Here is a 21,602-nt window from a genome sequence, read left to right as displayed (position 1 = left end):
ACCCCATGAATCGCAGCACGCCAGGCATCCCTTTCCATCACCAACTCCCGGAGTTTATTCAAACTCATTTACCTTTTACACATGTCCTAATGTGGGTCAGGAAGATCCCCTGGAGAAGGAAATGGCAACCCACTCCAGTACTCTTGCCTGGAAAATCCCAGGGACTGAGGAGCCTGGTAGGCTACAGTCAATGGGGTCGCAAAGAGTCGGACACGACTGAGCGACTTCACTTTCACTTTTCAATGTTACTTGCCCAAGCCAAAGATGGCCGCACAGGCGCTGGGTCTTACCGTAGAAACCTACCATAGAGACTGAGTCCTAGAATGCCCCCTCTTGGCGGCCTGTGGGCCGGGACAGACTCCCTATCCACCGGCTTCCGTTGAGGAAGCTCGTGGCTGGCCCGGCGGTAGAGAGTCCTTGCGCGTGCGCGAAGATGGTGGAGGAAGAGGGCATCCGCGTGGTTCGTTGTGGCGGCAGCGAGTTGAACTTCAGGAGAGCGGTGTTCTCTGCGGATTCTAAGTATGAGGCCATGGGTAATTGCCGGCCCGGCTGAGGGGCGTGAGTCCACGGGTGGTGGGGGGCGAGAACTGCCGGGCGCGTCTGGACCGGCCAGCCGGCGCTTCTGGCTCGAGGAAGCGGCGCGCGCGGGAGGGAGCCGGGGTCCGGGTGCTGCAAGAGGAGTCGGAAGCCCCTTAATCCAGAGGCACCGCAGGCTGGGGCGCGCTCGCTTCCTGGCTCCCTGGACCTGCAGATAGGTTGAGGGGGCCCCCGGGCTGACCCTTGTGTCTAGAATAGGCTCTGCATTGGAGAGGCTGGAACATAGTTCAGGCACAGATGTGTACGCCGCTACTCTTGAAAAACCAGGAGTAAACAGCCTTCTTTCGGACCGAATCGTGACTTGGATTACTGCAGGTTCCGATTTCTTTGCACTTCCCTATCACCTAAAAAAATGCGTTTTGATAGCCTTTTTGGAGCTCTCTCTAAAAACTGATACTAGATTCTGTGTGAGATAAATATATGCGTAAGCCCTGATGGCCTTGCTCAGGAGTTCAGTGTAGCTGGAAGCGTAACTAAGCCCGGTTCATCTATTGTGTGCTTTTCGCGAGGTTCTTAATCTTCGCTTCAGTTGCCTCATCTATAACCGGGAATGATATTTAGTAGTTCATTTCATAGGGTTGTTATAAAAGGATGAAATACCTTAATACATATTGTTCAGTCCTTCAGTCGTGTCCGACCCTTTGCGGCTCCATGGACTGCAGCACACCAAGGCTTCCCTGTCTTTTACTGTCTCCCGGAATTTGCTCAAACTCATGTCGTTTGAGTCGATGATACCATCCAGCCATCTCATCCATTGTCACCCCGCCTCTCCTCCTGCCCTCAGTCTTGCCCAGCATTAAGATCTTTTCCAATGGCTCTTCACATGAGGTGGCCAAAGTATATATAGAACATGTCAAACAATGCTTGTCGTTGAATGGCTCGGTGTATGTCAGCTCTTACCATCATTGCTATATTGTGAACATCATTTAGAAATGATACAATATAAAAAGGTTTCCAAGTCACTCAGGGATAGACACTTATCAAACACCCTTTCTGTCTTGGAAAAGCAGAGGTAGTATCTTTCGAAAGTTTATATTGCCACAATATCTTATGGGTGTATGGCAATAGTTATTGAATGCATGCATGACTTAAAGAAACTTCTGTAAATTGCCTTAGAGGCAAAAAAAAAAAATCTTTTGGTCTTTACAATACAAAGGGCTTTGTTGATACTCAACTTGTGAGTCAGGAGGAAACTGAGGCTTCAAGAGATTGCCAAAGTTCTGCCACTTTGGACTTATATCCAGTTTCTTCCTCCAGTGTACTATTTCTACAAGTTATTCGTTATATTGGGATCTAATGTTTTTCACTTCCTTAGTTGTGCAGTTAATTTTTAAGTGTTTACCATCTATGTGTTAGTAACAAACTGATATTTCAAAAACTAAGATAATTCCAGGATTGATCCTACCTTCAAGAATTTCAAACCTAATGAGGAAAAGAAGATAACCAGTAACATGTTTCATACAGTGGCACTTTCAGTTCAGTTCAGTTCAGTCACTCAGTCGTGTCCGACTCTCTGCGACCCCATGAATCGCAGCATGCCAGACGTCCCTGTCCATCACCAACTCCTGGAGTTCACGCAGACTCACGTCCATCGAGTCAGTGATGCCGTCCAGCCATCTCATCCTCTGTCGTCCCCTTCTCCTCCTGCCCCCAGTCCCTCCCAGCATCAGAGTCTTTTCCAGTGAGTCAACTCTTTGCATGAGGTGGCCAAAGTACTGGAGTTTCAGCTTTAGCATCATTCCTTCCAAAGAAATCCCAGGGCTGATCTCCTTCAGAATGGACTGGTTGGATCTCCTTGTAGTCCACGGGACTCTTAAGAGTTTTCTCCAACACCACAGTTCAAAAGCATCAGTTCTTCGGCACTCAGCACATCCATACATGACCATAGGAAAAACCATAGCCTTGACTAGACGGACCTTTGTTGGCAAAGTAACGTCTCTGCTTTTGAATATGCTATCTAGGTTGATCATAACTTTCCTTCCAAGGAGTAAGCGTCTTTGGAAGCCCATAAGAAACAGTGTTTCAGACCAAAAGGATGGAGAAGGTTGATGAGGAAGTGATGTTTAGGCTAGACAGGGATAGAACAAACTCTGGGAGATGGTGAACCATGGGGAAGCCTGGCTTGCTGCAGGCAAAGGGGTCGCAAAGAGTTGGACACGACTTGAGCGACTGAACTACAACAAATGGATGGTATTTTGACTAGAGGATATAGATGGAAGATGGGATAGGGGGCACAGTATAAGCATGAGAACTGTGGTACAGTTAGCTAGTAGAAATGGTGTATGGAGAGAGCTGGGGATGTTAGTTTCGAAAGAAAATGTAGAATCAGTTCTTGGTTGTTGTTTGGTCCAAAGAGAGTGTGTTTTTTTAGTTCTCTAGATAAGGTATACTCAGGCAGGGGGTGATAACATAAGATTGTGTTTCAGAATATGAATCTGAAAAATGTATCAGTTCAGTCACTCAGTTGTGTCCAATTCTTTGCGACCCCATGAACTGCAGCACACCAGGCCTCCCTGTCCATCACCAACTCCCAGAGTCCACCCAAACCCATGTCCATTGAGTCAGTGATGCCATCCAACCATCTCGTCGTCCCCTTCTCTTCCTGCCCTCAATCTTTCCCAGCATCAGAGTCTTTTCCAGTGAGTCAGCTCTTCATATCAGGTGGCCAAAGTGTTGGAGTTTCAGCTTCAACATCAGTCCTTCCAGTGAACACCCAGGACTGATCTCCTTTAGGATGGACTGGTTGGATCTCCTTGCAGTCCAGGGGACTCTCAAGAGTCTTCTCCAACACCAGAGTTCAAAAGCATAAGGCTGTATAATACATGGTGGAGAGATGGAAGAGAGTAGGAAAGCATACTCAAGGTACAAGCTGGCATAGAAGAGGGAGTTACACAGTGAGAAAGTTTCCCTTCAGCAGTAGGATCTTGCAAAACCAGTAGGAGTTTGCTCCTTCTGTGATATATTGGGAGGCAGGGAGATCAAGCAAAGCAAACAACTTAAATTGGAATAGGTAGAGGGTTATCATGGCTGTGGGGTCAGTATATCTGCAGCATAGGGTGAAGGGAAGTGGTGGGAGAAGAGTCTAGAAGGTTATAGACCAGGGCTCCGAAGGCTAATCCAGGCATCCAAGCAAGAGATGACTTTGGCCAAAATTAAGATACTGTTGAAGGTGAAGAGAAAAGACAGAGCTTTGGAGTGCTTTAGCCAATAGGATTAACACGGAAAAGATGTTGGGTTCATACCGGGACTCTTGAGTTTAAAGTACCTTGAAAATAAATGTGAATGTAGCAGGTGTTTAGGTAGAAATTCAAAATAGGAACTTGGTCAAGATTTAGAGATAACTTTTTTTCATGTATATATATATATATATATATAAGCTAATAATTAAAGCCAGTTTTCTAGCAAATTAACAGGGTTATAATGAAATCGCTGAGGACTTGAATATTATCTAAAAGCTACTACAAGGAGTTGGCTAACTTATACAAAAAGGAATAAGGAAATGTTGTATTTTACTTCAAAGAGTTTATCAAAAAAGCTGAAATAGTAAATGAAATGACAGAATCGTGGCATTTTAGCAGCATCGTTTTTCTTTCCCAGCCCTTTAATCATACATTCTTCAAAATCTCATATAAATCCTGTTTCCTGCTTGAAAACATCATTAATTTCGTCAACACTTTATCAACAAAGATGACTGGAGTCCCCTGTGACAGGCACTGTGGTGGTGCTTTATGTGCACTCCTGTCTGCATGGTTTAGGTATTTGTTATCCTCATTTTACAGAAGATTTATTGAGTGTTAGCTGTCTGTGCACAGCTTGCACTTGCACACATTGTCTCAATGTACCCTTATAAAAATCTTATAATAATCCTTATAATAACCCATGAGTAGAGAACAGTGAGGTTTAAAGAGATTAAGTAACTTCTCCAACATCATTCAGCCCATACATGGATAAAAGCTGACATTCGAACCCATCTGGGCTTGACTTCTTTAAAATGCATTCTTTTCTACCACACTGTATTTCCATTATTATTTGTAATAAGTAAACACAATTGCTCCCCTCAAAGAGCTCATAGTCTGGTCGGGAAGGTCTCTCATAACACTGTGTGGAAAATGCCAGAGTAGAGCTGAGCCCTGCACCCTGTGGAAGCAGGTTAAGACAGGCACTGATTTGGAACAAAATAAAGGAAGGTTTGGAGAAGGCGATGGCACCCCACTCCAGTACTCTTGCCTGGAAAATCCCATGGACGGAGGAGCCTGGTAGGCTGCAGTCCATGGGCTCGCGAAGAGTCAGACAAGACTGAGCGATTTCACTTTGACTTTTCACTTTCATGCATTGGAGAAGGAAATGGCAACCCACTCCAGTGTTCTTGCCTGGAGAATCCCAGGGACGGGGGAGCCTGTTGGGCTGCCATCTATGGGGTCGCACAGAGTCGGACACGATTGAAGCGACTTAGCAGCAACCGCAAGAGAAGATTTCCAGTAGAAAGACACCCTAACTGAGTGTCAAAGATGTAGAAAATGTTCTCATTCTCCAAGGATAGCAGAATGTGCAAAGGCATGGAATGTTTCCTCTAGGGGTTTGTATTCAAATATTGGTAGTTAAACCCATTATTCTGTGCTGAGGAGCAAGGAGAGAGGAAATGACTTTCCTCTAGAGAAGAGTATCAAAATCAGCTAGGGTGAGTTTTCAGTACCCCCTCACCCACCACCGTCTCAAGGAAGTACTGCCTAAAGGACCTGCTAATGCAGGGGGGGAGGGGGGTTGGGCAGATTGTTGGAATTTTGAACCACTTGGCCTACTGTTCAAGTGAAAATGTTCTAGTCAGATTGGAGTCAAACTTAGGAATTGGATCATATCCTGAAAGCAGTGGAAAAACCTTGAAGGATTTTAATTTAGTCTTTATTTAAGGAAATAATATGGTCAAGTTTGTAAAAATGAATAAGAAAAGTGAATTGAAGAGCCGCACCTGGAGACTGAAGGGGGCCCTTAAAAGAGTGGTCTGGGCTGAAGATGGTGAGAACCTGGGTACTCATGGGCGTGGAGAGGAGGAGCCAGCCAGCAGGGGCGTCCATGGGCCTCGGTTGCTTCATTGCTTGTTCTTTGTTGATCTTATTAAACAGTTGAACACAACTGTGTCCTCTGGTCACAGCACTTGGAAGAGGCATCTTGATTTCAGAGATGTATGTGTGAAAACTCAAGTGTCTTAGAAATGATAAAATAGGGTAGTAGCAGCCCTAGTCAGCATAGATTTACCCTTTGATTATTTGGTAGTAATTCTTTCACTGGTTCATTTTATTTAAATAGTTTATAAAACCTTTGAAGATTGGGCAAGTTCTGTTTGACAGACTGGATTGGACATTGGAAATCAAATATAAGTAAGGCCTCTGCCCTACAGGAGCTTATGGCTACATAAGGGAGACGGATATTTAGATAAATGAGGAATTTCAACACAATTCAAAAATAGATCAAATGATTTGGGATCACAGAGTAAAGAGAGGTCCAGTCTAAGGATTCTGTGGTTTTTACCTTCTATAGTGTATGAGGAAGCACCATATTAGGCATGTACAGTGTCAGATCTAATAGGCACAGAACAAACATTTTTTATTTGATACTAGAATATTTGCAGTTCTGAGCTTTGTCTTATGGTTATACCTACTATGAAAAAAGTCAAATATTACCCCAGATTAACCACAATTAATAATTTAGTAGCCTCTGCTATATGGGAGAAAGCCACAAATCTAGAAAAACAAAGGCAAAATCAGCATTTTAGCAGCAAGAAAAAGAACTGCCATAAAGTCTTTACACTTTGCTACATGAGAGACCTCACTGAGTAGAGAATCTTTGACTTCGTGCTTTAAACTGGTGTCCACAGTGAATGATGGAGTATTGGAGGACAAGGCAAGACTGCTGTTGGCCACACCCCACAGAAGAGTAACTGGTGGTGCACAGCACAGTCTCTGCATCCGTTAGCGAGCAGGCAGCTTGGTTAGGTCAGCCGTTTTTGCAGGATGATGCCATATAGCCTCTGCCCCTGGCACAGGTCAGAGATGTGATTTTTGGCATCATTGATCTACTTTTGAGAGTTAATGAACTAAATGGTCTTAGATGTCCCTACAGGTGTGAGCAGCACAATTTGAGTATATAGTTCTTGAACTTTTATTTTGAATGAAATCTGCATTGCATGTTTTAGTTTTTCATGGACAATAGACAGATTATACTATATGGAAAAGTGAATCTTGTTTTTCTCTCTTATTTCCAGGTATATCTTCTGTGTCTCTGGAGACTTTATTAAAGTTTATAGCACAGCTACAGAAGAATGTGTGCATATATTGCAAGGACACAGAAATCTGGTGACCGGAATCCAGCTCAATCCCAACAACCATCTACAGGTGTTAAACAATTCACAATCGAATCTTTTAATATTGGCATTACTGTTGCCAGAGTAATTTAAATTGAATTTGGCTGAGAAGCTTTCTAGGTGATGATCAAGGAAATATCTATTTTGATTTTCTGATTCAGGGTATTTTTCACTTATTTTTAATTATTAAAATTAAAAGTAAATTATTAAAATGGGTTCACAGCCTGGAACTACATTGTTTATGAGATGAGTTGCATGTCGTACTCCACCATCTTTCTTGTAAATTGTTTTCACAATAATATCACACACAGAAGTTCAGTGTAACCTTAGTAAAACTCGGTCCACTGAAACCAAAATAAAAACATGTTACTAAAGCATTCTGGTGTTACCAGAGTTTGGCCCACAGACTGTTGGTTACAATGAGATAAACGTAGAAATTGACTGTTACCCTACATTCCTTTGATACCCGTGCAAGATAAAAGTAGTTCTGCTGGTAAAGAACTGAGCTCTGGGATAATAGTCACAAGCTCTCAAGAGTTTTTTATTACTCAGTACCTTATCATCTCCCTCTTGAAAGTAGAGGGTTGACTTTTTTCCTTCTTTTAATTAAAATTTGATAGGTCTCATTTCCACAAAGAGCTGTGATAAGATTTTTCATTTTGCAAAAAGAGTATAAGTGACTTCACGTCTTTAAAGCTAATAATAGATTAATGAATAGGCAATACCTTCTGTATCAGCACTTAAGTTACTTGATAATCTTATTGTAGTTCTTTTTCTTAATCAGTTTTGTACTGTTTTTACCCTTTTAGCTGTATTCTTGTTCCGTTGATGGCACAATTAAACTGTGGGACTATATAGATGGCATTTTGATAAAGGTACGTGGATTGAGTTTCCATTTTCATTATGTGAAGAGGAATGGCAACATAAGACAGATGTGTTTTGTTTCTTCTCTAAGGTCTCATCTTTTAGATAGCCTTCCTAAAATGTCATGAAATTCACTCATCATAAAAGATAAATTTGACTATATAAAATTTTAAACTTTTTTAACCAAAAAATGAGCAGTGAAAGAACATATTTACAAGAGATATTATCAGTGATACACAAAATTACCAAAAACCAATAAGGAAAAACTAGACCCCACAGGAAAAAAACGATGGTATAGAGTAGGAATATGTAATACACTAAAAAGAAATAGCCAATAAACATGAAAAGATTCTTAACCTTGTTAATAGTTAAATGTAAATTAAGAGATAACAACCGCATTTTTCCCTGTCAGTTTAGACAAATTGCAAATTGAAAATATATAGTGATAAAATATAGAGAAATATACATTTTTGTATATAGTCAGTATATGAAACTGAAAATGAATACCTTTGCTCCAGCAATCTCACCTTTAGGAATCTCTTGTTGAAATAATGCCAGGTACATATGATTCTTAAAACATTAAACATTGTTCATGGTAGAAAAAAGTTGAATTTACTCAAGTTAAAATTGGATATTCATTCAATTGAATACTGTGCACCCATGGAAAAGAACCAGGTAGATCTAGAGATATTCACTTAAAAGGTTATTTAGTAAATACATACTGAGTGTCTCCCTAGGCCAAGTTTTCTTCTGATGTTGGCAATATAGCAGTGAGCAAAATGATTTAAAAAAATCCCTCCTGTTAATAAAACTTCTGCAGGGGGTGGACGGAATAAATAATATTATGCTCTTCATCTTTCAGACCTTCAGAGTTGGGTGTGAACTTCACGCCCTTTTTACTTTTTCCCACGCTGAGGATTCTGTCTTTGTTACAATAAATAAAGAAAAACCAGGTACAGTAAATTAATTTATTTTGACTTATATAGCTTTGAGTGGCTTTTTTCTTTTTACAATGTCTCAAATTTAACATTTTCATTTTAGTCTGAAGTCAGTTTTTGGAGCTGGTGTTTAAATTGGTTTCATCATTATTGCAGTCATTTGGGGGAGGGTTTGTATTACTTTCTGAAGTATTGATGAGGGAATGATTATTTAAAATATGGTTGTGATAATGGACAACCTAACTCTAATTTTAAAGCTATTTTGAGCTACAGTGTGTCTTGCTACTGAACAAATGTCATTTTTAAGCATCCCTATCATTTTACCCATCCTCAAACACCACCCATTTGTTGACCTTGAATCTGGAAGAAATGGTATAGAAAACAAATTATTAGCAGCTAAGAGGGTGGCTAAGTTATTTTTATGTTTTTGTTATCATTGGAACATTATTCACTGAAATTGCTGTTTCAGAGCATTTTAGGAAATCTAGAATATCTTCAGTAGTTACAAGTAATTATCCTTTAGCAAGTTTAATACCCCAACATTGATATGAAGAATATATCCAAAGCATTTTTCTAATCTCAGACTTCAAGAATCCCAATGCAACCTGTGTGCGTCCTCCTTAAAATAGAGTTGTATTCAGAATTCAAAGTACAGACCAGCTTTAAATTTGTAACTGGGTGGTCAGTGAGATTGGCTCACAACTCATTTACTAAGTAATCCTTTCCATGATGGGGGTGGTTTGGAAGTTTTGGGGGGATTTTTGGTTTGTTTTTTGGGGAGTGTTGATAGTCAGATTTTTGGGATTTGGGAGGGGGGTTGTTGTTTCTTTTGTTGAAACAGTTTGCAGATTGCTAATGTCATGGACTTTTAAGTAACTTGAGAATAGTCACAACTGTGAAAGCGAAATCGCTTTTAGCTAGAAGTCATTTGGTACCAACCGTGTTAAGGAGTAATGTTTTTATCTATCAGAAATGTGACATGAAAGAATAAAAAGCTATGAGTTTTCTTATGTGGCCCATAAACCATCTTTAAGGGACATTTCAAAAAATATCTGGAAATGGCAATATATTTCTTAAAATGATTGTTGCCTTATCAGGTGACTGTTTAAAATAGCACTTTTCAGTATTTAGGTTCTGCCTGTACATAAATATGTGAATTCTTAATGTCTCTTGTTGTTGTTTAGTCACTCAGTCGTGTCCGACTCTTGAGACCCCATGGACTGTAGCCCGCCAGGTTCCTCTGTCCATGGGATTCTCCAGGCAAGAATACTGGAGTTGGGTGCCATTTCCTTCTGCATCTTAATGTCTATCTTAATTCTTAAATGTGTATGCTTATTTAAAAATTCATGTTTCTGAACTCTGATTCACTGGGTCTGAGATTTGGTCTAGGAGTGAGCATTTTTTGTGTCTTCCTAGGTGGCTTTGCTCATCACTGTGGTTTGGTAGCCACTCCCCATACTCACCACATGATTCCTCAGTTGAAGTGGGCAGTGGTGGGGAAGACTTAACTTTAGAAAAGAAAATACGTGTTTAGGATTTAGGCATATAAAGTTTGAGATGACTGAAAAGGCTGTAAGAAAGACTGGAAAACAGAAAAAAATAGTAGATCAACGCGTTACAGAATTTTGTATTCATTATAAAATCTAGGGGGCTTCCCTGGTAGAGGACAAGGAAGAAATAGTACAGTGAAATATAACTGTTTCCTGTTAAGGAGAAGCTATTTTAACAGAATGCAAAGAGAAAAGCATGCCAGTTTACAGAAAAGATTTGTCCTATGTATGTGTGGCAAGTCCATAGCATTTGTGAAAGCTCTCAGATGATTTGTTGCTTGTGGCTGCTCATTTCACCAGTATGTCATATTCTGTCTCCATTTTAAAGCTCATCTCAGCACTTTGGAAAGCAAAATGCACCAGTAAAAGAAACTGTTCCCTATTTCTACATATATGATGCTTGTGTGTACATAAATGTTCTGAATGTACATATGATGCTTGTGTACATAAATGAGTTCTGAGATTAGACTTCTGTTAAAACTTGTATATTGAAATAAAGAGTACAGCTTGTTCAGATAGCCTAGAACGATGATCTTGGCATCAAGTGAACTCTGGAGTTCTGATAAACGGTTTTATATGAACAAACACACATGCTTTCTCTGGAGAAGCTTTCTATTAATATAGCTGCCTTTGGCTAGATGTCTTTCAGCTGGCTTCAGTGAAACTACCAAAATCATCAAGTCAGGAAATAGAAGCTAAGGAGCTCTCCTTTGTTTTGGATTACGTAAACCAGTCACCCAAGTGCATTGCCTTTGGAAATGAGGTAAAATTTGCTTTGTTGGTTTTCTTTTGTGTACATAAAATCTCTTTCCTGCGATCTTTCCTCTGAGTATTTTATGTTACAGTCATTTAATATTGCCTTGAGTTACAGTGCCTTTGTTAGTAGCTAAAAAAACTGTCTTGCAGCTTTAGCATATGTTTGCAGTATAGATTTTTTTAGGGCCATTCTTATTTTGTATATTATCTTACTGCTCTTATAAACTCTGTAATTGTTCAGAAAAATCAATGGTTTGACATATTTTCTGTACTTCTTAGCCTATACCATGTAAAAGCCACTTAAATTGATTGTAGATATTGTAGCCACTTGATTATAGATATATGTCTTTTGAAAATATGACCTCCATGTCTGTAAATAGTATGCTTTTACAGAAAAGTAAAGAAATGAAATCTCAACAGGCAATAATATTTGAGGAATGTTTTTCTAGACTTTTTCTTAAATATGTATAAAATAACTTCCCAATCTGAATAATTATCTGAGGGCTTTATCTTTTTTTTTCTTCACTTAGCACTGCAGCATGTGTATACTTAAATTTTTATCTGAAACTGACTGTATGATGTTCATACAATAATTTATTTAGCTATCAAATCAAGTACCATAGAAAGCCCCTAAATATCATTGTGATGGCATGTTTCTTTAGTCTTAAGTTTTATAACATTATTTTGGCTTTGTTCTAAAAAGGTTTAATTTCTTAGAGAAAACACTTTTAACATTATAAACGTCATTACTCTTCAGCAGCGTAGTCATCAGTTAAATACAAATTAAAAGCACAATGAGATACTACTTCACGTCCACTAGAACAGATAGTGACAGTACCAAGTGGTGGCTGAATATGGGGTAAAGTTAAGCATGTGCCTTACTGTGACCCAGCAGTTCTGCCTATAGGTAGCAACATGAAAGCGTGGCCACCAAATGACACGTACGAGAAAGTGTGCGTCAATAAGAGAATCAACGATTTGTAATACATATGCATTCACTGGGTGCTGCTAAACAGTAAAAAGGAACTGATGATACATTTAAGAGTGTGGGTGAATCTCAGAAAGGTGATATTGAGCTACCATTGGGAGGTATTAGATTGGTGCAAAAGTAATTGCAGTTTCAGACCATGAATTTTATTTTATTTTTTTAATTTTATTTTATTTTTAAACTTTACATAATTGTATTAGTTTTGCCAAATATCAAAATGAATCCGCCACCGTTATACATGTGTTCCCCATCCTGAACCCTCCTCCCTCCTCCCTCCCCATACCGTCCCTCTGGGTCATCCCCGTGCACTAGCCCCAAGCATCCACTATCGTGCATCGAACCTGGACTGGCATCTCGTTTCATACATGATATTTTACATGTTTCAATGCCATTCTCCCAAATCTTCCCACCCTCTCCCTTTCCCACAGAGTCCATAAGACTGTTCTATACATCATTGTCTCTTTTGCTGTCTCGTACACAGGGTTATTGTTACCATCTTTCTAAATTCCATATATATGCGTTAGTATACTGTACTGGTGTTTTTCTTTCTGACTTACTTCACTCTGTATAATAGGCTCCAGTTTCATCCACCTCATTAGAACTGATTCAAATGTATTCTTTTTAATGGCTGAGTAATACTCCATTGTGTATATGTACCATAGCTTTCTTATCCATTCATCTGCTGATGGACATCTAGGTTGCTTCCATGTCCTGGCTATTATAAACAGTGCTGTGATGAACATTGGGGTACACGTGTCTCTTTCCCTTCTGGTTTCCTCAGTGTGTATGCCCAGCAGTGGGATTGCTGGATCATAAGGCCATGAATTTTAAATCATTATAATTAGGCTGAAACACATCTTTATTTTTTTTCCTTTTATTTTTTATTTATTTATTTTTAATGTAAATTTATTTATTTTAATTGGAGGTTAATTACAATATTATATTGGTTTTGCCATACAACAACATGAATCCACCACACATATACACGTGAAACACATCTTTATTAATCAAACTAGGGACCATTGCAATCAACACATTTTTGCCAATGAGAAATAAGTTTGCTTATTTCTGTATCATAAAAATCCATGCTTCAAGATTCGTCAACTCAAAGAAAGCATTTTCTGCCTCCTGGTTGTGGAGCATTTTCCCTGCAAAAAGTTGCTGAAATGCCAGAAGAAGTGGTAGTTGGTTGGCAAGAGGTCAGGTGAATATAATGGATGAGGCAAAACTTGATAGCCTAAATCATTCATTTTTTGAAGTGTTGTTTGTGTGACCTGTACTCAGGCGTTGTCTTGGGTTAGAATTGTGCCCGTTCTGTTGACCAGTGCCGACTGCTGTCATTGCAGTTTTCACTGCATCTCGTCAACTTGCTGAGCGTACTCCTCAGATGTAATGGTTTCACCTGGATTCAGAAAGCTGTAGTGGATCAGACAGGCAGGAGACCACCAAACAGTGGCCACAACCTTTTTTTGATGCAAATTTGGCTTTGGGAGGTGCTTTGGATCTGCTTCTCAGTCCACCCATAGAGCTGGTCATTGCTGGTTGTCGTATACAATCCACTTTTCCTCGTATGTCACAGATCGAGAAATGGTTCATTGTTGTTGCATAGAATAAAAAGTATATTCCAGTTCAGTCGCTCAGTCATGTCCGACTCTTTGCAACCCCATGAATTGCAGCACGCCAGGCCTCCCTGTCTATCACCAACTCCCGGAGTTCACTCAGACTCCGGTCCATCGAGTCAGTGATGCCATCCAGACATCTCATCCTCTGTCATCCCCTTCTCCTCCTGCCCCCAATCCCTCCCAGCATCACAGTCTTTTCCAATGAGTCAACTCTTCGCATGAGGTGGCCAAAGTACTGGAGTTTCAGCTTCAGCTTCATTCCTTCCAAAGAAATCCCAGGGCTGATCTTTAGGTTGGATCTCCTTGCAGTCCAAGGGACTCTCAAGAGTCTTCTCCAACACCACAGTTCAAAAGCATCAATTCTTCCGTGCTCAGCTTTCTTCACAGTCCAACTCTCACATCCATACATGACCACAGGAAAAACCATAGCCTTGACTAGACGAACCTTTGTTGGCAAAGTAATGTCTCTGCTTTTGAATATGCTATCTAGGTTGGTCATAACTTTTCTTCCAAGGAGTAAGTATCTTTTAATTTCATGGATGCAGTCACCATCTGCAGTGATTTTGGAGCCCATAAAAATAAAGTCTGATGCTGTTTCCACTGTTTCCCCATCTATTTCCCATGAAGTGATGGGACCAGATGCCATGATCTTCGTTTCCTGAATGTTGAGTTTTAAGCCAACTTTTTCACTCTCCTCTTTCACTTTCATCAAGAGGCTTTTGAGTTCCTCTTCACTTTCTGCCATAAGGGTGGTGTCATCTGCATATCTGAAGTTATTGATATTTCTCCTGGCAATCTTAATTCCAGCTTGTGCTTCTTCCAGCCCAGCATTTCTCATGACGTACTCTGCATATAAGTTAAATAAGCAGGGTGACAATATACAGCCTTGACGTACTCCTTTTCCTATTTGGAACCAGTCTGTTGTTCCATGTCCAGTTCTAACTTGCTTCCTGACCTGCATACAGATTTCTCAAGAGGCAGGTCAGGTGGTCTGGTATTCCCATCTCTTGAAGATTTTCCACAGTTTCTTGTGATCCACACAGTCAAAGGCTTTGGCATAGTCAATAAAGCAGAAATAGATGTTTTTCTGGAACTCTCTTCTTTTTTCAATGATCCAGCAGATGTTGGCAATTTGATCTCTGGTTCCTCTGCCTTTTCCAAAACCAGCTTGAACATCTGGAATTTCATGGTTCACGTATTGCTGAAACCTGGCTTGGAGAATTTTGAGCATTACTTTACTAGTGTGTGAGATGAGTGCAATTGTGCGGTAGTTTGAGCATTCTTTGGCATTGCCTTTCTTTGAGATTGCAATGAAAACTGACCTTTTCCAGTCCTGTGGCCACTGCTGAGTTTTCCAAATTTGCTGGCATATTGAGTGCAGCACTTTCACAGCATCATCTTTCAGGATTTGGAATAGTTCAACTGGAATTCCATCACCTCCACTAGCTTTGTTCGTAGTAATGCTTTCTAAGGCCCACTTGACTTCACATTCCAGGATGTCTGGCTCTAGGTCAGTGATCACACCATCGTGATTATCTGGGTCGTGAAGATCTTTTTTGTACAGTTCTGTGTATTCTTGCCACCTCTTCTTAATATCTTCTGCTTCTGTTAGGTCTATACCATTTCTGTCCTTTATCGAGCCCATCTTTGCATGAAATGTTCCCTTGGTATCTCTAATTTTCTTGAAGAGATCTCTAGTCTTTACCATTCTGTTGTTTTCCTCTATTTCTTTGCATTGATCACTGAAGAAGGCTTTCTTATCTCTTCTTGCTATTCTTTGGAACTCTGCATTCAGATGCTTATATCTTTCCTTTTCTCCTTTGCTTTTCGCTTCTCTTCTTTTCACAGCTATTTGTAAGGCCTCCCCAGACAGCCATTTTGGTTTTTTGCATTTCTTTTCCATGGGGATGGTCTTGATCCCTGTCTCCTGTACAGTGTCACGAACCTCAGTCCATAGTTCATCAGGCACTCTATCTATCAGATCTAGTCCCTTAAATCTATTTCTCACTTCCACTATATAATCATAAGGGATTTGATTTAGGTCATACCTGAATGGTCTAGTGGTTTTCCTTACTTTCTTCAACTTCACTCTGAATTTGGCAATAAGGAGTTCATGATCTAAGCCACAGTCAGCTCCTGGTCTTGTTTTTGTTGACTGTATAGAGCTTCTCCATCTTTGGCTGCAAAGAATATAATCAATCTGATTTTGATGTTGACCATCTGGTGATGTCCATGTGTAGAGTCTTCTCTCGTGTTGTTGGAAGAGAGTGTTTGCTATGACCAGTGCATTTTCCTGGCAAAACTCTTATTATTCTTTGCCCTGGTTCATTCCATATTCCAAGGCCAAATTACCCTGTTACTCCAGGTGTTTCTTGACTTCCTACTTTTGCATTCCAGTCCCCTGTAATGAAAAGGTCATCTTTTTGGGGGTGTTAGTTCTAAAAGGTCTTGTAGGTCTTCATAGAACCATTCAACTTCAGCTTCTTCAGCATTACTGGTTGGGGCATAGACTTGGATTACTGTGATATTGAATGGTTTGCCTTGGAAACGAACAGAGATCATTCTGTCGTTTTTGAGATTGCATCCAAGTACTGCATTTCGGACTCTGCTGTTGACCATGAGGGCCACTCCATTTCTTCTGAGGGATTCCTGCCCGCAGTAGTAGATATAATGGTCATCTGAGTTAAATTCACCCATTCCAGTCCATTTCAGTTCGCTGATTCCTAGAATGTCGACATTCACTCTTGCCATCTCTTGTAGACCACTTCCAATTTGCCTTGATCCATGGACCTGACATTCCAGGTTCCTATGCAATATTGCTCTTTACATCATCGGACCTTGCTTCTATCACCAGTCACATCCACAGCTGGGTATTCTTTTTGCTTTGGCTCCATCCCTTCATTCTTTCTGGAGTTATTTCTCCACTGATCTCCAGTAGCATATTGGGCACCTACTGACCTGGGGAGTTCCTCTTTCTGTATCCTATCATTTTGCCTTTTCATACTGTTCATGGGGTTCTCAAGGCAAGAATACTGAAGTGGTTTGCCATTCCCTTCTCCAGTGGACCACATTCTGTCAGATCTCTCCACCATGACCCGCCCATCTTGAGTTGCCCCACGGGCATGGCTTAGTTTCATTGAGTTAGACAAGGCTGTGGTCTGTGTGACTAGATTGACTAGTTTTCTCTGAGTATGGTTTCAGTGTGTCTGCCCTCTGATGCCCTCTTGCAACACCTACCGTCTTACTTGGGTTTCTCTTACCTTGGGCGTGGGGTATCTCTTCACGGCTGCTCCAGCAAAGCACAGCTGCTGCTCCTTACCTTGGAAGAGGGGAATCTCTTCACCTACGCCCCTCCTGACCTTGAAAGTGGAATAGCTCCTCTAGGCCCTTCTGTGCCCACGCTCATTGGACTTGGGGTTGCTTGTCTCCACCCCCTGGCCTGGGACATGGTGTAGCTCCTCCCGGCTGCTCCTACGCTGTCACAGCCTGGCACTCCCGGCCGCCGCCCCTGACCTCAGACACGAGGTAGCTCCTCTCGGCTGCCGCCCCTGACCTCGGACGTGGGGTAGCTCCTCTTGGCCGTTCCTATGCAGTTGCAGCCTGGCAGTCTCGGCCACTGCCCCTGACCTCGGACGTGGGGTAGCTCCTCTTGGCCGTTCCTATGCAGTTGCAGCCTGGCAGTCTCAGCCACTGCCCCTGACCTCGGACGTAGGGTAGCTCCTCTCGGCTGCGCTCTGTGTGCCAAAAGTATATATAGATACATATATATATATATATATTTTTTTTTTCTTTTGGTCAGCTCTTGAGACACCTACTCATTGACCTTTTTCACCTTTCCAATTTGCTTCAAATGCCGAATGACCACGGAATGGTTGACATTGAGTTCTTTGGCAAAGTCTCATGAAGTTGTAAGAGGATCAGCTTTGATGATGGCTGCCAGTTGGTCATTGTCAACTTCTAGTGGCCAGCTACTACCCTCCTCATCTTCCAGGCTCTCATCTTCTTTGCAAAATTTCTTTAACAACCACCGCACTGGACATTCAGTAGTCGTTCCTGGGCCAGATGTGTTATTGATGTTGTGAGTTGTCTCTGCTGCTTTATGATCTATTTCGAACTCAAATAAGAGAATCACATAAATTTGCTTTTCGTCTAATACCGTTTCTATAGTCTAAAAATAAGTATAAACAGCAAGCAATAAGTTGTTAGCAAAAAACATCAAGTGAGAAATATGCATTAAAATGATGTATAACATAACCACGTGTATTTAAGAATGTATTCCAATATCAAATGGCAAAGTTCAACAATACAAAACCACAGTTACTTTTGCACCAACCTAATATTTACCGTTCTGTTATAGAACAGGCCGAGAGGTAAGCCATGGTGATAGCTGGCAGGGCTAGGGGCATTGGGGATTGACTGGAATAAAGAACAAATGAGCGCTCCTGAGGCAAAGAAAATGTCCTAAATCTTGATTGTGGTGATGGTTACGTGGTTAGATACATGTCAGACATTGCACTTTACTGTTTATAAATTATGCCATAATAGAAAAAAGTTTTAATCATTATACTTAAAGTTCGAGACTCTAGTTTTAGGATATAGGATCTACATTAATCTTTAAGTTTCTGATTATTATAAAAGTAGGAGTATCCTTTCCATACAATAATCATGCTGGTAAAGAATCCGCCTGCAACCCAGGAGATCCAGTTCAATTCCTGTGTCGGAAAGTTCCCCTGGAGAAGGGATAGGCTACACACTCCAATATTCTTGGGCTTCCCTGGTGGCTTAGATGGTAAAGAATCTGCCTGCAATGTGGGAGACTTGGGTTGCAAAGATCCCCTGGAGGAGGGCATGGCAACCCACTCCAGTATTCTTGGCTGGAGATCCCCATGGACAGAGGAGCCTGGTGGGCTACAGTCCATGGGGGGTCACAAAGAGTCAACTAAGCAACTGCACATCCTTTCCATTGTTAAACTGTAATATATCATTTCATATTAATCTTGATCAGCAAAACAGTTTTGTTGCTTTGTTAACTATTGTGATGAGAATATTTCTTTTTAAAGGGTGTTAACTGTTAACTGTGAATGTTATCTTCTCTTTGCAATACCAGGGGGAGTATGTTGCTGCAGTACGGGACTTCTACTTGTCTGTTTATTTTTTCAAAAAGAAAACAACAACAAGGTAAGAATTCCGTTTTGATAGCTTTATTTTATTTACTCAAGAGTTTATTGTAATTTTATTTATCTTAATTTTATTCATCCTGTGACCCAAAGCTATTTCTATACCATATTAAAATTATGAAACCACAAGATATAAAGGTAGAATTTTTAATCCACAGTGAGTTAAAATTATTACACACAAAATCCTAGGGAGCTTGTCTGCCTAAAACTCCATCCACACATAGATTTCTGCTGTCAGAATTGAGATGTGGTTTCCAAAGTCTTTTCTAGATTATCCTCATTTATATTGTGGCTATAGAGATGAATATAGGCTTTCGGATATCTGGGCTTAACATGATTCAAATTAGTTTATTGAACCACCTTGCACTTCAGATTAACATACATTTTAAATGGGGATGATACCATTAAATGGGGATCATGAACTCCTTATTGCAAAATTCAGACTTAAGTTGAAGAAAGTAGGCAAAACCACTAGACTCTTCAGATATGACCTAAATCAAACACCTTACGATTATACAGTGGAAGTGACAAACAGATTCGAGGATTTAGATCTGATAGAGTGCCTGAAGAACTATGGATGGAGGTTTGTGACATTGTACAGGAGGCAGTGATCAAGACCATCCCCAAGAAAAAGAAATGAAAAATGGCAAAATGGTTGTCTGAGGAGGCCTTACAAATAGCTGAGAAAAGAAGAGGAACTAAAGGCAAAAGAGAAAAGGAAAAATACACCCATTTGAGTGCAGAGTTCCAAGGAATAGCAAGGAGAGATAAGAAAGCCTTCTTCAGTGATCAATGCAAAGAAATAGAGGAAAACAATAGAATGGGAAAGACTGGACATTTCTTTAAGAAAATCAGAGATATCAAGGGAACATTTCATGCAAAGATGGGCACAATAAAGGACAGAAAGGGTATGGACCTAACAGAAGCAGAAGATACTAAGAAGAGGTGGCAAGAATACACCGAAGAACTACTCAAAAAAGATCTTCAGATAACCAGATAACCGCAATGGTGTGATCACTCACCTAGAGCCAGACATCCTGGAATGCAAAGTTAAGTGGGCATCACTATGAACAAAGCTAGTGGAGGTGATGGAATTCCAGTTGAGCTATTTCAAATCCTAAAAGATGATGCTGTGAAAGTGCTACACTCAATATGCCAGCAAATTTGGAAAACTCAGCAGTGGCCCCAGAACTGGGAAAGGTCAGTTTTCATTGCAATCCCAAAGAAAGGCAATGCCAAAGAATGTTCAAACTACCGCACAGTTGTACTCATCTCACACACTAGCAAAGTGATGCTCAAAATTCTCCAGGCCAGGCTTTAACAGAATGTGAATCATGAACTTCCAGATTTTCAACTGGATTTAGAGGAACCAGAGATCAAATTGCCAACATCCGTTGGATCATCAGAAAAGCATGAGAGCTCCAGAAAAACATTTGCTTCTGCTATATTGACTATGCTAAAACCTTTGACTGTGTGGATAACAACAAACTGTGGAAAATTCTTCAAAAGATAGGAATACCAGACCACCTTACCTGCCTCCTGAGAAATCTGTATGCGGGTCAAGAAGCAACAGTTAGAATTGAACATAGAACAACAGACTGGTTCCAAGTAGGGAAAGGAGTACATCAAGGCTGTATGTTGTCACCTTGCTTATTTAACTTATATACAGAGTACATCATATGAAATGCCGGGCTAGATGAAGCACAAACTGGAATCAAGATTGCTGGGAGAAATATCAATAACCTCAGATATGCAGATGACACCACCCTTATGGCAGAAAGTGAAGAACTAAAGAGCCTCTTGGTGAAAGTGAAAGAGCAGAGTGAAAAAGTTGGCTTAAAGCTCAACATTCAGAAAACAAAGATCATGGCATCCGGTCCCATTACTTTATGGCAAATAGATGGGGAAACAGTGACAGACTTTATTTTTGGGGGCTCCAAAATCACTGCAGATGATGGCTGCAGCCATGAAATTCAAAGACACTTGCTCCTTGGATGAAAAGTTGTGACCAATCTAGATGGCATATTAAAAAGCAAAGATATACTTTGCTGACAAAGGTCCGTCTGGTCAAAGCTATGGTTTTTCTAGTAGTCTTTTATGGATGTGAGAGTTTATAAAGAAAGCTGAGCACAGAAGAATTAATGCTTTTGAACTGTGGTGTTGGAGAAGACTCTTGAGAGACCCTTCGACTGCAAGGAGATCAAACCATTCTATCCTAAAGGAAGTCAGTCCTGAATATTCATTGGAAAGACTGATGCTGAAGCTGAAACTCCAATACTTTGGCTACCTGATGCGAAGAACTGACTTACTGGAAAAGACTGATGCTGGGATAGATTGAATGCAGGGGGAGAAGGGGATGACAAAGGATGAGCTGGTTGGATGTCATCACCAACTCGATGGACATGAGTTGAGTCCAGGAGTTGGTGATGGACAGAGAATCCTGGTGTGTTGCAGTCCATGGGGTTGCAGAGTCGGACGCGACTGAGCAACTGAACTGAACTGAACAGAGTTGTAAGGATGACTGAGATAATATATTTAAAGAGGCTAGTGCTAAGCATGGGATTTCCCAGGTGGCACATTGGTAAAGAATCTGTCTGCCAGTGCAAGAGATACTAGAGACATGGGTTTGATCCTTGGATTGGGAAGTTTCCCTGGTGAAGGAAATGGCAACCCACTCCAGTGTTCTTGTCTGGAAAGTCCCATGGACAGAGGAGCCTGGTAGGCTGCAGTCTGTGGGATTGCGAAGAGTCAG

At 40.7% G+C, this 21,602-nt stretch overlaps 1 protein-coding gene across 1 annotated transcript in view; it reads left to right on the top strand.

Annotated features, from left to right (window-relative positions):
• Nucleotides 1–396: 396 nt before the first annotated feature.
• Nucleotides 397–21,602, top strand: part of WDR75 (WD repeat domain 75) — a 40,873-nt gene continuing 19,667 nt past the window's right edge. Inside the window, exons 1-6 of the mRNA XM_027555651.1 lie at nucleotides 397–519; nucleotides 6,857–6,986; nucleotides 7,765–7,830; nucleotides 8,682–8,772; nucleotides 10,946–11,070; nucleotides 18,781–18,851. Of these exons, the coding sequence (XP_027411452.1) occupies nucleotides 434–519; nucleotides 6,857–6,986; nucleotides 7,765–7,830; nucleotides 8,682–8,772; nucleotides 10,946–11,070; nucleotides 18,781–18,851 (569 nt within the window). The 5' untranslated portion in view covers nucleotides 397–433. The remainder of the gene's footprint in view (nucleotides 520–6,856; nucleotides 6,987–7,764; nucleotides 7,831–8,681; nucleotides 8,773–10,945; nucleotides 11,071–18,780; nucleotides 18,852–21,602) is intronic.

Source organism: Bos indicus x Bos taurus, chromosome 2 (genome assembly GCF_003369695.1).
Source record: "Bos indicus x Bos taurus breed Angus x Brahman F1 hybrid chromosome 2, Bos_hybrid_MaternalHap_v2.0, whole genome shotgun sequence".
NCBI lineage: Eukaryota > Metazoa > Chordata > Mammalia > Artiodactyla > Bovidae > Bos > Bos indicus x Bos taurus.
This window is presented reverse-complemented; position numbering and strand designations above follow the sequence as displayed.